At 33.1% G+C, this 18,284-nt stretch overlaps 2 protein-coding genes across 2 annotated transcripts; one reads left to right on the forward strand and one right to left on the reverse strand.

Annotated features, from left to right (window-relative positions):
* Positions 1-9,283: 9,283 nt before the first annotated feature.
* LOC142228213 (uncharacterized) lies at positions 9,284-13,725 on the reverse strand. The gene is made up of 5 exons (XM_075298580.1): positions 13,491-13,725; positions 13,128-13,429; positions 12,011-13,057; positions 10,924-11,147; positions 9,284-10,857 (listed from the first exon to the last, which is right to left on the reverse strand). Exons 1-5 carry the CDS (start codon positions 13,506-13,508, stop codon positions 10,607-10,609), a joined length of 1,842 nt encoding a protein of 613 aa, XP_075154695.1. The 5' UTR covers positions 13,509-13,725; the 3' UTR covers positions 9,284-10,606.
* Positions 13,726-15,805: 2,080 nt separating this feature from the next.
* On the forward strand, positions 15,806-17,378 carry LOC142229373 (histone H3-like centromeric protein A). The gene is made up of 2 exons (XM_075299925.1): positions 15,806-16,194; positions 16,892-17,378. The coding sequence occupies exons 1-2, from the start codon at positions 15,909-15,911 to the stop codon at positions 17,122-17,124; spliced, it is 519 nt and encodes a 172-aa protein (XP_075156040.1). The 5' UTR covers positions 15,806-15,908; the 3' UTR covers positions 17,125-17,378.
* The last annotated feature ends 906 nt before the right edge of the window (positions 17,379-18,284 follow it).

Raw genomic sequence — 18,284 nt, forward strand, 5'->3', positions numbered from 1 at the left:
CTTTTACAAAATCTATAGACTCAAAATTTAAGTTGGCTAATGCACTAGGGTGGAACACAATTTTAGTAAAAAAATATGGGAAACATTTAAATCTGAAGCAATTTTAATGAAACTTCGAAAAACTTTATTTATGATTTATCGCTCGATATATATGTATTAGAAGTTTAGGAAAATTAGAGTAATTTTTACAACTTTTCGACTAAGCAGTGGCGATTTAACAAGGAAAATGTTGGTATTTTGACCATTTTCGTCGGAATCAGAAAAACATATATATGGGAGCTATATCTAAATCTGAACCGATTTCAATCAAATTTGGCACACCTGACTATATTACTAATTGTACTCCTAGTGCAAAATTTCAACCATATTGGGCCAAAACTCTGGCTTCTGGAACCATATAAGTCCATATCCGGCGAAAGATATATATGGGAGCTATATCTAAATCTGAACCGATTTAAATCAAATTTTGCACACTTGACTATACGACTAAATAAGTGTTATATTTGTACAAAATTTCAAGCAAATCGGTATAAAACTCTGGCTGCTGGGTCCATATTAGTGCATATCGGGCGAAAGATATATATATGGAGCTATATCTAAATCTGAACCGATTTCTTTCAACATCAATAGGGTTCTATTCTGACCAAAATTAGGAACATGTGCCAAATTTGAAGGCGATTGGACTTAAATTGCGACCTAGACTTTGATCACAAAAATGTGTAGAAATAAAATTTTGACAGACGGACAGACGGACATGGTTATATCGACTCAGGGACTCACCCTGAGCATTATTGCCAAAGACACCATGTGTTTATCTCGTCTCCTTCTGGGTGTTACAAACATATGCACTAACTTATAATACCCTGTTCCACAGTGTGGCGCAGGGTATTTTGACAAAATTTTCTATAGAAATAAAATTTTGACAAAATTTTCTATAGAAATAAAATTTTGACAAAATTTTCTATAGAAATAAAATTTTGACAAAATTTTCTATAGAAATTAAATTTTGACAAAATTTTCTATAGAAATAAAATTTTGACAAAATTTTCTATAGAAATAAAATTGTGACAAAATTTTCTATAGAAATAAAATTTTGACAAAATTTTCTATAGAAATAAAATTTTGACAAAATTTTCTATAGAAATAAAATTTTGACAAAATTTTCTATAGAAATTAAATTTTGTCAGATTTTTTTATAGAAATAAAATTTTTGCAAATTTTTCTATAGTATTAAAATTTTGACAAAATTTTCTATAGAAATAAAATTTTGACAAAATTTTCTGTAGAAATAAAATTTTGACAAAATTGTCTGTAGAAATAAAATGTTGACAAAATTTTCTATAGAAGTAAAAATTGTGAAAAATTTTTGTAGAAAATCGTTTTTTTACTCTGGCTTTTACAAAATTGAGATTTTCTTACCGCATAAACTTGTCTGTTTTGACAAATTTGTAAAAGACCATTAGTAAATAAGTTTGTTAAAGACTTTCTCAAAATATTAAAATATTTTGTCAAAACTTTTGTTCCATAAATCTGATATCGACTCAAAATCGTATACACAAAAGGTATTAAATCATTCGCGGGGGTACCACGGTACTGACCAAGGTGAAAAAGTATTGAAAAAAGTACTATAGTACTGCGTTTTCCATCCCTGACTCTTAAGTATCTCAACAGCTATCTCTCGCTCCAAAACTGTTCAATACTATATATCCGCATATCCTGCTAATCCAATGGACTAGATGCTTGACCGTCAACCTGTAGTTATTATTATCGTTGAGAGAAAACAGCTGAGAGAAAAATAAACGACTTTCTAATCGGTGGTTAATCATACGGTTATATAGTAATTCTTTATTTCTTTATACTACGCATGCCCAGAGAAGGAATAGTTTCACCTCACAAGTACTTTACTTTACATGTTTGTTGCAAACATATTATTTTTTCATAAACCATTTAGATGATTTCGGCAATCATGTGTATGTTTAGCCATAAAACAATATTTTTGTGACAAAAATGTTCCATCTTCTCTGTGAAAAAGGTAACATTATGCTCTCCAAACATGGTTGAGGTTATCATACTCCTTTTATGTGTGAAGGTACGTGTACCAGGGAGGTACGTTAGTCTATCATCGCGGAAGTCTAAAATAGAGTAGAAATCAAAAAGCATTAATTTTGCCGAATTTCATTATATAGCAGCTACTATTAATTTAAATTCCGGACAATTTGTTGACTTTGGATGATATTTTAAAAACTATAGATATAACAAATAGCTATGGGTTTATTGAGAGTAAAAATGAATTCGATTATTTTACCTGTAAATAAGCAAGCAAAAACAAAAAAAAACACAACTAAGTTTGTTTGTTGTCCTATATTTATGAGAGTTTTATTTAAAGAAGTTTAAAAATATATTTTAATATATACTGTTGCATTTTTGTTTTCTCAAGCACATATCGATAATATATTCATTGTTGGTTGTTTTAAAATTCTGCTTAAATATTTTTTTTTTATTTTTGTATAATTATAATAATGTACTCTTCACTTTGCATTCCATTCAAAGGACAGAGTATACTGCTATTGCATCAAATAATTTGTATTAAATGCTATTGTAATAATACTGTTGAGTTATAATTAAATATTTATTATATAATGTGAAATTTTTTTGTTATTTAAATTTAATAAAATTGTTTAAAACAATTAACAAATTAAATAAAGACAAATATTTCATGGCATTAGACATTTTACTGTTTTACGGCATTTTTTGCAAGTTCAATGATTTCTCTAATGCTAGATTTAAGAGCTAATAAAAATGGACAAATAAACGAATCAGCAAAACAATGTTATTATATAAAAAACTTGGTCGTTTCAGTGTTTTTTTTTTTTGTGCAGAAAATGAGATAGTAGTCTTGCTTTTTAAAACAGCAAACTTATTATTAAAATTGTATCAAAAGGCTCATTTTTTATAAAAGCAGTATAAAGTGTAATTAGACAAATATATGAGTATGAGTAATGTAAATTAAAGGACTTAAGATTTGTTCATTGAAACAGGATTAAGATTTTTTTTATTGAATTAGATAAATCATTGAACTATGTAAAGGGTGGTCCAGCCTTAATACGTGAAGTCAAATATGAATACAACTACAGATTTACAAAGAATAAACTTGATTAATTGGTTATAACCAGGGCTGTGGAGTCGGAGTCTGAAGATTTTGCTGGAGTCGGAGTCGGAGTCGGAGTCGGAGTCGGAGCCGGAGTCGTAAACATTTTGCTCGACTCCGACTCCGGCGAAACAAGATTTGAAAAACACTTCATATCTTTCTAACTAAAGAAATATTTCGACAAATTAGATTCCATTAGGGTTTTCAATCGAATAACGAAAAACGAAGTACTGGATTTCAGGCCATTCAAACAGTATTTATACGAGTGAATTTTCACGGTGATGTAAAAATTAGGTTTGACTCGAATATGGGCTGAATTTGCCAATTGCATTGTCCATTTTTAACATATTAAAATATCGACTTTTGATCCTATATATACTCTAAGGCAATATAACAGTAGAACTTAACGTTCTGAATTTTTGGCAGGCATGTCGAGTTCGAAGCTAGGTCATACCGGACAATTTTGTAATATAGCAAAACATTTAAACCCAACTTCCGATTTTTTAAGAAATTTTTCCCAGTCTAAAAATGTTCATAAGATTTATCAGAAATTTTGAATTTAGAGTTATTTGAGATTCATAAACAAATGCGGAATTTTCAGATTTTGAGAGAGCCCTACATAATTACTTGAGAAATATACACCTGATGTCTTTGGAAGCTGTAATTTTAAATTAAACCACTGCCGGTCCTTTGGGAGAAAGTTTGTTTCATCAAAGCCACTCGAAATTCTTTACATTAAATTAATGGCCTGTAATGTCCATAACTAATAGACCATTTATAAATCGATGTTTCACCATTTTATTTCTATAGAAACAATATTCGTAACTGTCCAGCTATTCCTGTCATATGTTGTATGGTAGTTGTTATTTAAAATTCCGCCCGCCCTAATTTTTGGCAGTTTATTTTTGTTTTATATATCCGATACAGTACATTTTTGAACATCTAAACATTCTATCTGATTAGTCCGACATTTTGATTTTATTATTATTTTTCTTTTTTATGTAAATTTATTTTTTATAAAATGCCTATATAGACCAATACCGGGATTTTACTTCTAAAACTTCTGGAAGCCTAATAATTTTTTGAAATTTTGTGTTTTTATAAATACATATTCTGGAGATTGATGTGGTCTCTATGTAGTCTTGTGTCGTATTTTAGTTTATTGGCCTGAAATTAAAATGTAGAGTTCTTTACATCCCAAAAATGCTGAGGTTTGTCGTCGAGTCATATTAGAGTTCTTTTGGACATATAAACACATATGGCAAAATAGAATACTTAAATTTTTTAGAACCTTAAAAATACAATTGGAGTACTGTTAAAATGAGATTTAGGTACACCACCTGGAGGCTAATAAGTAGGAGCCAGAGTCGAGCAAAATTGACACGACTCCACAGCCCTGGTTATAACCGTTGTTCGAATTTATTCATATCTCTACAGTTAGGACTGAAATTTCAGAAATCTATTAAAATCCTCAGCCACACTATTCACTACATGGATGGCAGAAGTACGCAGGCAGTTGAATATTAGTGTCGATGGCGAAACGATTCCAACCACAAATTACCCCAAGTTTCTTGGGGTCACATTCGACAGCCTTTTCAGGTCGTCTGCCCATGCCACTGCATTTCTTTAATAAGCTTTGTGGTAGAAACAAGGTCCTCAAGTCACTTACCGGCAGTACTTGGGATGCGGACAAAGAAACCTTGTTACCTACATATAAGGCAATTGACCGGTCAGTGGTAAACTATGCAGACTACGCAGTGGAATAACATACAGACCTGCCAGAACGCTGCCCTTAGAACTGCGAATTGCTGTGTCTCTGCAGCACACCCCTGGATCACTTTTATGTGGAGACAAAGATCATCCCTGTGCGAAGACTCAACTACATGTTGTCAAAACAGTATCTCCTGGGTTGTTATAGCAGTAATCATCCAAACCACCATATCATGGATACACAACCATCACCCAGGAACGTAAGGGTTGATATACATCCTCTAGAGCGCGAGATCCAGCGCTACAAAAAGAGAGCCTCTAGATCAAGCAGCGTACCAGGCAGGTTTGAACAGAATTCATGACCATACTATAGCTGAAGCAGTGAGAAGCTACAAGGTTAATCCTGTTCTCAGAGTCCGACCACCGCCCATAGCACCGAAGGAGCACCACGGTGGGAGCCACCTTGCATACACAAGGTCGTGGGTTCGATTCCTGCTACGACCGAACATCAAAAAGTTTTTCAGCGGTGGATTATCCCACCTCAGTAATGCTGGTGACATTTCTGAGGGTTTCAAAGCTTTTCTAAGTGGTTTCACTGGAATGTGGAACGCCGTTCGGACTCGGCTATAAAAAGGAGGTACCTTGTCATTAAGCTTAACATGGAATCGGACAGCACTCAGTGATAAGAGAGGAGTTCACCGCTGTGGTATCACAATGGAATGAATAGTCTATGTGAGCCTGATACATCGGGCTGCCACATAACCTACCCTAACCTAAAGAGACCTCCCACAGCAGGCTAGGCTAGTTTTAGCCCAATTAAAATGAGGCAAGTGCAGCCGCCTAATGCCTACCTATCAGTGATTGATAGCAGCGTAGCTGACGTATGTCCAATTTGCAACATGACACCCGTCATCTTTTCTCTTGCCCAGCTAAACCAACCCGACTTATCACCAGATCTCTCTGGACACACCCCACCTTAGTCGCAGAGTTCCTCGATCTGGCTACAAGCTGAAGGACCAAAGCGTATAACATAAAAATGGATGAAATCACAATAAACTGTAACAACAACAACATTAAAATAAAATCGATTATCAACTTTTGGTATTGGCCAACTTTTTTAGTAACCTTAATGAAAAAATATTCGCTATCTTTATTGATATCTATCCGATCTATTGGATTGTCCATATTATCAATAATATGGAGTATGCTAGTGTTGGGAAAGTAACGAGTATTTGATTACAAGTACTCGTTACTGACTAATTTTTTTAGTACTCGTTACTAGTAAATGAGTACTCAATATCTTCAATGCCAGTTTTTTTCTTCTGACGGTAAGTAAGTTGGCGGTTTGGAAGTAAAATTCTTGACTTCTTGGAAAATATTAATTGAAGTTTTCGAAAATCGTTTTATCAGTGAAAATAACACGAAAATGATATATGGCTTCTTCCTTTGAAGAAAGTGAAAAATTTATCTGATTTCTTAAAAACGTTTGCATTTGAAAAAATTTGCATTGGGTGTAGGAGGGAGCTATAATTTAAAGCATCACATGGATCACGTTTCATGCGAATAGTATGAATAATAATGTCGTTGACTTCAGCTGGTTCAATCCAATTGTTTTCAGAGAAGGTACCCAAGCTTATTCAAAAACCCTTGGAAAATTTCAACATTGGGTCTCACGATAAAAATGATCGCTTAATATTTTCATCCACTGTCAATGGTGGAAAATGGTGGATTTAAAAAGTTTGCAAATTGCAAGCATCAGTAATACACAATATACCCTGACGAAAAAATACCAAATAGTGAATACGAAATTGGCTCTAAAAATTTTAATGATTGGTGAAAATCTTTTTCTAACGAGACCCATATATCTACAACACCACATTTTATAACACTAGAATAAAACTGGATAATGTAATTTGCTTTTCTATACTGTTTTTAAATTTAAAAAAGATGAAGATATTATTAAAAAGTGCCCACAATGTATTTTTTAATTTTTTTATAAAAGTAACGAGTAGTAACGAGTACTCAATTCAAAAGTAACGAGTAGTAACGAGTAGTCAAAAGTAATCAAAATTTACAACACTAGAGTATGCATTAAAATGCAATGAGTTAATTTACGGATTATCTCGTTATTTAATTGTTTCGTCGTCACAGAATTATTTAGACCAGTGATTTATTTTAAATACCTTTATAGAAGGGTTTTAACTTTCGAAAATCAGCTTTATATTTTATGGAAAATCATAGACTGGTGGATTTGCAATTCTTTAACGAAGAAATAGTCAAAATGTAGTGTTTTTAAAATTCTTGAAGTTTCTGAAGGTCGAAAATCAAACCCCGAAGATGTACCATAAGGTCCGTACTTTAAAAATTAACGTTGGTAAAAAAAAAAATAGCCACAAAATGGGACTCACATTTAACATCGTATATTGTAGATGGACCAACCTTAACTATTTAATATTAATAATTCTAGATGTTTCATCATTGCATAATACAACCTTTTCATTTGCCTAAACATAAATTAATATAAACTTATAAAATCAAGTCACAACATTAATTGGTTGAATAAATCAACTATAGTCTCTATATTTGCACCATATTTAATGAAGGACTGTTTATTCTTTTTCTTTTTCAATCCAATGTTAAAAAAAACGTACGTGGAAAAAAAATGTGTTTAGTTCATCTTAGAATTATTGGCGACAAATTATTAGATTACTTTCTAAAAGCATAATTTGTAATGAATGATCAATTTTTATTTATAAAATTTATCTTATTTATGCATAGTAATTAATATTGATGTGATATTATATTTTTGATTTAAGCCTATAATATATATTAATACACTTAAAAATTTGTTATCATCTATAGATTAAAATTATTTGATATGATTTTAGTTTAATATTGTTTCTTTTTTCCATTTTTGTAAAATAAAAATAATGCAATCTAGGTTAAATGCAGATAACAGAAAAAAATTAAGATATTATTAAATTAAAATATAACAAGAAAATAAATGAAAAAACAGAAACTTATAAATTTATAGAATTTGCAAAACATTGCTCCTTGTATTATAGTAAAATCTAATTGCGTTCTATGAAGTTCTGGCCTAATCTATTATAAAAATAAAACAGTTTCAAAAAAGTTCAAGTCATAAAAGTTGCAACTGAATATTCTTCAAATATCACAGATTTGGATTTTGTTTTCTTTTTGTAATAATAAAGCAAAAAAAATATGAAATAAATAAATTAAAAAATAAAAAAAAAATTGATTTTTATTCGAAGCGAAATTTTTTAGAAGACTTTTTTGTTTCATTTTTGAACATTTTCTTATTTTGTGTTAAGTTAAGGAACATGGTATATGTGTTTGTATAATTATAAAAAGAAATCATAAATATATGTAGGCAACATAAAATACAAAAAAATCAGTCTGTTCAGTAGTAATGTGCAGCCCAATGTTTGAATGTGCTAGTTTTATAGAAATGTAACTTAACGTTCAAATCCTAGAATTTTAAATTGGATAAAATGAATTGAAAAAACGAATGTACAAAATCTATTCAATATAACATTTTTCCTAAATCTGAATTTTTCCAATTTCTACTAATACCTAAATATTATAGATTCGGCCGGGCCGAAAACTTGGGTTCAAATGGTAAGGTTTCAAAAGTTTCATCTGAAGTTAACATATATAGAAATTCTCTTAAAGCCAGGTTTGCTTGTATTTTAGAGGGCATTTTAAATCTCTAAATTTACAAGAAAATCTGATCAGTATTATAAACTTCAGATGCTTAGGAAATAAAATTGACTCCTCTGTGTCAGTCAGTTTATTTTTGTTTTTTTTTTTGCACAATCATCCAAACCCAAATATTGGGCAAATAAGATTAAAATTTCTAAGAAATCGTATAAAAACTGGACTGCAATAGTCGATAAAAGAGTAAATAAAGCTCTGACTTTAAAATCGATAATGGAGGGCATGTAGCCTATCTGACGATCAGTTTTGCAATACAATCAAAAGAAATTAAGCGAAAAATGATTCGTCTTCGACCGAATATCAGCATTTCGGCTGAGTAGTAGTGTGGATTCTGCAAAAAATTCGAAATTAGAGTAATCAAAATCTTCGGTGGACCGATAGTACCGGTGTTTTCAAAAGCCACAATAAGCGGTTTTCGGTTTTTAATTTAATGCCAAATATATCTGGGTATTTTATTAAACTGCAACGAAAACACTTCCAAAAAAAAATTTGGATGTTCTTCTCAAGGCATAACTTTGAAAGAACTTCCAAAAATGCTCTCCCAAAGATGTTCTTTATTTTAACTGCACAGGAAGTTCATTTGAGTCAATTTTTTTATAACCCGCAAATTCAGTGCAGCGGCTGTTGAAATGTTGGACGTCCGTCCTATGACAAGCCCATGTTAAATTCATCGCTTCTGCGTCAATTTGGCACCACTTCCGGATCCAAAAAGAACATTTTATCTACTTTTTTGGCGACGCTTTTTTTTTGCTGGGGATGCAACGTACATTTGAATTAAAAACAATTGTGTCCAACTTTTAATAAATAATTGAATTATGTTTCGTTCTCTGATTTTTTTGTGACAATAAACTAGAATTTCCTGAAAATTAAGTGTTTTTATGAAAACCTGTTGAGACCGGCATAACCGTCTCAATCGGTTTTCATAAAAACAATAATTTTTTTAATTTTTTTCAAAAGATACCGTCCACCGGTTTTGGAAATGTCCGGGTTTTAAAACCCGGTTTTCACTCTAGTCGAAATCTATTGTACAACTACAGTGATCAAATCCTACAGACAAAAACCTGTGGACCAGTTTATATCTTACTGCATTGGACCCGGTTGAACCGCTATGGGGTAGTTTGTTTAAACGAATAACATCCACGATTTTGCAAAACAATCCGGATTTTTTTTTTTTTTTTTAACCTAGAAAATCTGGATATCCCCATTTTTATCACTCTGCAGTATATATAGCCGAAGCGAAATTCAGTCAATAGGACTATCGAGAGAAATTTAAAAAAAAATATATATATCCAGTTTCGCCTTCGACCGAATATTAGTTCGATTTCGTACAAAAGAATTTGCATTCATTCTGGCTCTATTATACAAGTTAGCACACAATATTGCAATTAACAGCATCAATGCTTATTAAGACAGTCTATTTTGGGACTGACTTTACATAGCTTTTCATCAAAATTTGAAATGAAATAAAAAAAAAAACTTATTAAATAATAAATTCTTAAAATAATGGCACACTAAAAAATTAATGTAAAAAAAATCAAATTACTAGAGTATGGGGTATTTTTAATAAAAAAATATGCTTATCTATATTCTTATTCAATTTAATTAATTTCATAAAATTTATATATGTATATAAAATTGCACAATTATTTAGTTTTTAATGGTTTTAAAAACCCATATTCGAAGTTATGATGGATTTTGCAATATAATGTGGTTAATACAAAAAAACGTACACACATTCATTCTTGTTGACATTGTTATTGGTCAACATTTTTATGCATAGAGTATAGTTTAAAGAATTGCTACTTGCCATTTCCAATGAAGAAAAAAAAGGATATGGGAATTTATTTTCGTTGGGGCATATTGTTATTCATATGGCTTTAGCATTTTCTTCGGACTTTCGCCATACCAACATCATCTTAGTTTCTTTTCCAAAGATCTTAAATTTAAAACTTACCTGGAATTTTTCGGGGTGTGCATGTTCAGAATTAAATGTTGTTTTTTTAATATAAATTAATTGCCTAAGTTCTCTATACGATTTGTCGACAAGTTCCCCATCATAGATGATGGACCACCATTGCCTCCAACTCCTATGCTAGACATAACATTTCCGCTAGTTGGATTTCCAACCATACCTCCAGGACCACTAACTCCCGCTAAGTTAGATGAACCCTCACTCTCACTTTTCCACGATGATACCTGTATATGCGGTGGTGGTAAATAATTACGTAAAGTCTGAACAATTTGTATGGTATCCATTAGGGCTTAAAAGAGATAAAGAATTATTGTAATAAATAGCATAAAAAATTTCATTATAATTTTGTTTTTACTTTTCTGCAAAGATTCACTTTGTTTTCCATAGGGTTTACACATTGATGGTCTTATATATGTCTTCATTCTTGCCATATTACGCATGAGTTCAGCAAATACTCGAACTATTTTATCCTGGCCAACTGGTAAATTATCACGCATATTTAAATCTTGATTGTTGGACCATGCTCCATTATGCAATGCTAAGAGATCCTTATTCGACTCCAATGTTTCAAGATTTGAGCTGTATTTTAAAGATAGAAACATATACTAAATTAGTATTATAATCTAATTTAGGAATCTAATGTAACTCGTAGCTCGGTAGCCACCGTGGTGCAATGGTTAGCATGCCCACCTTGCATACACAAGGTCGTGGGTTCGATTCCTGCTTCGACCGAACACCAAAAAGTTTTTCAACGGCGGATTATCCCAACTCAGTAATGCTGGTGACATTTCTGAGGGTTTCAAAGCTTCTCTAAGTGGTTTCACTGCAATGTGGAACGCCGTTCGAACTCGGCTATAAAAAGGAGGCCCCTTGTCATTGAGCTTAACATGGAATCGGGCAGCACTCAGTGATAAGGGAGAAGTTCACCAATATAGTATCACAATGGACTGAATAGTCTAAGTGAATCTGATACATCGGGCTGCCAACTAACCTAACCTAATATAACTCGTAGGATTTGGGAATAATTAGTAATCTTGCGTCTAGGGTTTCATAATTGCCTAATAGCATTTACTTCTGAATTTTTTAATAACAAGGTGATAGAGTTCAAACCTAATAATGTAATTATAAAAGTTAACTCGAGTTAAAACACAATATGAAGAAATATTCGTAAGTACTTATCGGAACATCTCCTTGAGAGATTTACAGTAGCCAATTGGGCATATGGTGTTGGGCACATACATTCGATCCTGCAGTATTTACACCACGTTAAGCCCAAGGACTATTCCAGACCCCAAAACTCTCTCGAGTGGAAGCTTGGACTACATATGTACATAGAATATGTCGCCTGTTCCCTCTAATCAGTATTATCTTTGAACTATCCTTCCCACTCTACGGTGGTTTATAAAGTTTAGATTTATTATATAAAGATTTTCACTACTTACCGTAAAGTTTCCACACTTTTCTGTACCATTGTTTCAACCATATGAGCTGTAGAAGAGGATGATGTCGAAACTGATGATGAGGAAGACGAAGATGCTGTAGGTATGATATCATGACGGCTACTGTGAATCATGGTTGGAGATTGTGGTGGTGGAGGCAATTGATGATGAATGCTATGATGACCTGACATAGGAACTCCTTGATTTGGATTACCCATAGCACTGCCTCCAGAAGAGGATGATGGTTGTGTCGATGGTCCAGAATGTTGTTGCCCAGATGCTGCCTGTGATTGCATAAGACCCTGCATTTGGAGATTAGCAGCAACAACTGCCATTGTGGAGGGATCAAAATGTTTAGGATCAAGTTGAGACAAGACCCTTTGTTTTTCTAGGGCGGAGAGACTATTGAATTTTTCAAAACTTTGCTGAGCCAATGCACGGTTTTGTTGTTGCAGTAGGGTTAATTGGTGTTGCTTGGCTGCTGCGATCTGAGATAATTGATTCTGTTGTTGTTTAGTCAGCAATTGTTGTGGTGCAACTTTTGGATGTGATGGATGCGAAGAGTGTGAGGACTTTGATGATAAATCTACTTCACCTCCACCTCCGGCAGAACTACTAGTTGCAGAGCTATTACTTCCGGCGGAACTTGGGCCGCTGAGAGTTCCTCCACCACCGCCAGAGCCAGGCACATGACCATGTGGTGGTGGAGGTGGTGGAAGATGATGTAGAAATTCTGGAAATTGTTGTTCCATAAATGGTAAGGGTGCAATACCAACATGATTTTTATAATAACGGCAAGCAGGACTGGGACACGATTGTACCACTTCTATTATAAACTCCTTTTCCATTCCAAAATTTTCTCTACCTATGGTATAAGATTCCAAGACAGCGCGTACCGTAGCATCCACACTAAGATGAAGGCCATGTGGTCCGGACATATGTTTTAACATAACAGCATTGGCAAAATGTTCGAAAGGTAGTATTATTTTACCATTTTCTCGCAATACCAAACGTCCTTGAGAATCAAGTGTCATACGATTTGCCAAAACTCTTTAATGAATTGTTTTATGTAAATAAATTGTATTATAAAAAACCTAATTTCCAGAGCCACGATACTTACTGCAAATATCCTGCACTGGGTAACAAAGCATTGTCCTTTAAATCGGAAAAACACTGCAAAAGTTCTGCACTTGGATTCCATCCTTTATTTTGTAGATATAATTGCAGTAACATGTACAATTTTTCCGTTACATAGCCCGATCCAGATATATTCGGGTTTCCAGATCCTATATCTGGAACACCAACATTGTGACCACTATGACCTGCCCCTGAACCCGGCACGACTCCCTTTGAGAGTGCTGCTTTCATAGTTTCCGATAGATCCAATTTATAATTGTCTGGATAAAAATTTTTAACGTGATCCTGCGAAGACCAATTCAATCAACATTTCTCCACTTATTGCTTTTTTCTGCTATATACTCACCAAATTATTCATTTTCATTAGGAAATCTCGCCCAGTTTCTGGTAATACCGACTGGCTCTTCAACCAAGGACTATGAGACCTAGCAATTTTAAAAATTTTCGCTGTGCTACGTATTTGACGAAATTTTGTTTGCAATAGACTTTCAATTTTTTCCCACAATTTCAGTAATTAAGAGTTTTTCTTATAAGAAACTTGTCTTAAAATTTTCTTGTACAGAATGAGAATCCTGCAGACAGGATTTGTGAATTATACAGTACTATTGTGAATTGTGTTAAAGATTTGTGAGGTGTTGCAACATAGGTAGTGATTGTTTATGAGCGAGGTAATGATGTGAGGAAAACGTAATTTGCGTTCACACTATGCCCAAAATCTCATCAAAGTAGATTTCCACTGAAATCTCGATTGATTCCACTAGATTTGCAATACTACGTTCACAATATGACCGATATGTCAAGTAGCCCTGACGGTTATTCTTTAATATAGTAACCCTGCCAACATATTTTGAATTTGGCGGCATTTCTGAGAATCCCCACCACGTTGAAAACTGTCGTATACGACATCCAAAACTCCACGCAAAAGTGCATTCACTATTAAGAAGTTGTACCATGCCAAGTTACTACAAAAAAGTATCGCATGAGTGCAATTATTAGGTGCCTTTTTAGATAAATTTAGAACGACGCAAATAAGAGCCCCTATCAGAAAAGGTGCATTTTGAGATAGTTGTAGAAGAATCATTGTGGTCAAGTAAAACACGATTGTTTAGATGTTTATTAATTTTATTAAACAACGGAATGTCGGTGTTTGTAAAGAATCTTACAGTGTGTCGGTTCGATACGACTTGTCGGCGGTGACTAAATAATCGGTAAATATGTTATCGATCCCATAAACATTCAGCAGTATCGATTATGCCTTCGGACGCCAATAAGAACCCCTGCAAACTATTAGAAAAGTGCATTTTCGGTTTATCTCATCACATTTAACATAATTTTTTGCATTAATAAAATAATGATGTTGAGTTTTAAGTAGCAAGTTACATATTGCAGCGTCTATCGGCCAGTTTGTTTATTTTCGATGGAGACAGCGTGCCAGGAAAAATATTTGAAAAACGATCACTCTATTCTATTTGGAAAGTCGAAAATTGTTCACCATATACCTTTCACAATTTTAAGCGTAATATCTATGTTTTCAGAACTTTGTTTTCGTTTTTATTTAAATAAAATATAACAAGCTGGTTGCGCTTGGCGTTTCACAAAAAATAAAATGGCTCTTCTAACAGTAGTGATGGCAAAATACTTTCATGTACATTTTGTACTTTTTGATATGCTTCCCCCATCACAGTTCGCGATGGTTGTGGTGACATTTACGAGTCTATGGTAGCGATGAGGATGAAATGGAACTTTGAAATGCTGGCAGGGTTATAATGTGCACAATATATGGAATATGTTCGAGACGAGCACTGTCGTCCGGAATAAGTGATAATCTGTAAAGCGCATAATGCGCTTTACAGACTATCAGTTATTCCGGACGACAGAGCTCGTGTCGAACATATCCCATATATTGTGCAAATTATAAGTTAAGTCCGAAGGCATAATCGATACTGCTGCATGTTTATGGGATCGATAACATATTTACCGATTATTTAGTCATCGCCGACAAGTCGTATCGATCCGACACACTGTAAGATTTTTTACAAACACCGACATTCCGTCCGGAATAACTGATAATCTGTAAAGCGCATAAGACACATTGCAAACACAGACACTCATTCCGTCCGGATAAACTTATTGTCATTATTGGTCAAAGTTTTCTCCAATAATTTTCTATACATTTTCTAAGATTCCGTCGACATTCTGGCGATATGGAAGTAATTCGCAAATAATTTGAAAATATATTAAAGGCGAGTGGTTTCAAGCTAAGTTAATCTATTTTTTTCCTGAGTGTATTTAAAATTTTTGTTGTCAATAATATGAGCATTGTGTATTGTAATGAATTTGTAAGATCATTATATTTGCTGATTGCGTTATGCGCAGTCCAGATTATAAGTTTTATCCGGATGACAGTGTACGTGTCGCACATATCCCAAAAGTTGGCTACACTAAAAGTTATGCTCGAAGATATTGCTACTTGTTTATGGGATCGATAACACCTTTGTCGATTATTTAGTCATCGCCGCCAATTCGTATCGATTGGCCACTTTTTAAGATTCTTTTCAAACAAAAACAATCCGTCCGGAATAACTTATAGTCTGGACGGCGCATTAACCGACCCGCTATCAAGCGTGCTATAATTCTATTGTGAATTAGGGTATAGCCTTGCCATATCGTAGATAAACTGTTAATTAAAGTCGCTCCGGATTGTTTGTATTTTGAAAAAAGGACGCGTATTTAGTTAAAAAAATCTGAATGAAACAAATAGGAAATGGTTCCAAAACATACTCGAAAGATTGCTAAAAAATCGTTGGGCGAAGATGATAATAGTTTCGCTCCACAAAGAACATATAGACATTTGGCGCCAAGGAATAGAAACACAAACAATAATGACCAACCGTCAACGAGTCGAGATGCAAGAGAACGCAACGAATTGGAGTTTACCAAACAAGTTAACAATCGTCCAGCAGCAGGTGCAGGTCGCCGTAAGAGCAAAACTCCTCGCCAAAGGCAACTTGCCGATTTGCGCGAAATGAGAAAACTGCAAAACTCTACAGGTGACATATTGTTTAAATAAATCTAGAATAATTCAAAACATATTTGCTCACAATTAAAGATAATTGGGTAACGATCTTTGGAACATCATCCCGACAATAACATTTATGTTGGTGGCAGGGATTAAAAACAGTATTAAACATTTTTCCCACAAATAGCTCTTAGTTTCTTTTTCCTGAATTTTTAATCTACTCATGTTATTAAAGAGAAATAAGGTGTCAGAGAACACTCCAAACTTTTGGGGTTTTGCATGAATTCCAGGAAAATTTTTAGAAAAAAGGCAACAAACAATACTCCTATACTTCTGCGTGTTATTTCATGTAATCGGTCGATAAATGCTTCGCAGGTTTCCTGTTCTAATCGACTGAGCATGTGGATATTAGTAAATAATTGGTCAAATTATCCTTGCAAACGCCTGTAGCGGAAACTGTGATCTGCAGCGACATCTGAGTAAGCAATTTCTCTGCATAGTTCAGATCACCAATGAGCATAATCTGTTCTATTCGATTCCATTACTGTTTTAATTTTTATATATTACACTTACAAAATCTACTTTAACTATATTTCAACTGTCATTTGTCTTATAAGAAAGGGAATACAAATCTAGTTTTAGTAGATTTCGATCCTAATGTAAATGGGCTATTAAGAAAATATTTAATTTTTTTAAAATACATATTTTATTTTTACTTTTCCTTATAGCATTACAAATACCGAAGGCAGCATTTGCAAGGGTTGTGCGTGAGATTACTGTTGATTTAAGCCAAGATGTGACATGCTATACTTTAAAAGCTCTTGAAGCTCTGCACGAAGCAACCGAAATGTTTCTAACACAAGTTTTCGAGGATGCCTATATATTATCATTACATCGCAAATGTGTTACACTCACTGTGATGGATTTGGCTTTAATACGTCACCTGAAGTTCAACATATAGCTACGATAGTTAATGCGAGTGATGTTGCCCTGACAAATTCTTATTAAACTACTAAAAATGTTACGTAAAATGTAAAGAGTACAAAATGTATTTTATTTTAACATTTTCCAAAAATTTTTACTTTTTTCTGGTAATACTCTTTCGTTTTATGTTAGTTATTTCTACGTTTTCCATTATATATTAATTTCAGTTATATTATAGGTATTAATATATACATGTTACATATTATATATCTATGTATTGTATATTACTTAGTACTATGAGCACAAATAAAAAACAAATTAATTTTTATTCTACCTCATTCACATTACACTTCCAAAATACACTTTAACTAGATTTCAACAGTCATTTGCTTTATAAATAAGGGATTTAAAATCATCTTTTAATAGATTTCGAGCCTAATGTGTATGAGGTATTAGAGAAATTGAAAGGAAAAATGTATGGTTCAGGGATTTTGAATCGAAAGTATGCCCATATACAAAATTGCGCCAAAAATAAAATAAAAATTTCCGACATTTTCTGAAATGATTGTAATTTGTTTATCCAGATTATGGAAACAAGTTCTTTTAAAAGAAAAATGATACAGAAATTGTGAGGCTTTTACGAAGGATCCAAAATATATGTAATTTGGATTACAGTAGCTGAATTATTGTTTTTTTTTTGTGGCTATGATACGGCAATGATAAAATTTGAGTACAATTTTTTGGTGTTGATTGTATAATATTGTTTTCCATGTTAAAATGGGTAGCCAGACATATAACGAAGTGGTCTCGTTTGTTCAACTTGCCCTATGTCTTGGTATTGCAATACTGTTTTTTAGAATTCGCTTCCATACCTTGCCATTTTGTATCGTATGTAAACTAGGAACTTACTCCTGAAAATGTTTCAGTTAAAATTAACGGCAGATATCGGCAAATATCTTCTTTGCAATTTATTTTTTGTTAACTGTTTTTGCTATCAATTTTGTTTTGTAACTTTTGGAGTTTTTGTTATCCTGCGCCTATGTATTCCTCGTTTTAATAATAGTTATTAATTCAAACGACGTTCCATAGATTCCGCTTGTTGGTGCAAAAGCAAATACAGTATCACTGCAATAGAAATCAATCAGCAGTTACAAGTTCTCCGCAAACAGAATATTTACCCTTAACCACTTCTTGACT

The sequence above is a fragment of the Haematobia irritans genome, chromosome 3 (assembly GCF_050003625.1).
Source record: "Haematobia irritans isolate KBUSLIRL chromosome 3, ASM5000362v1, whole genome shotgun sequence".
NCBI classification, from domain to species: domain Eukaryota; kingdom Metazoa; phylum Arthropoda; class Insecta; order Diptera; family Muscidae; genus Haematobia; species Haematobia irritans.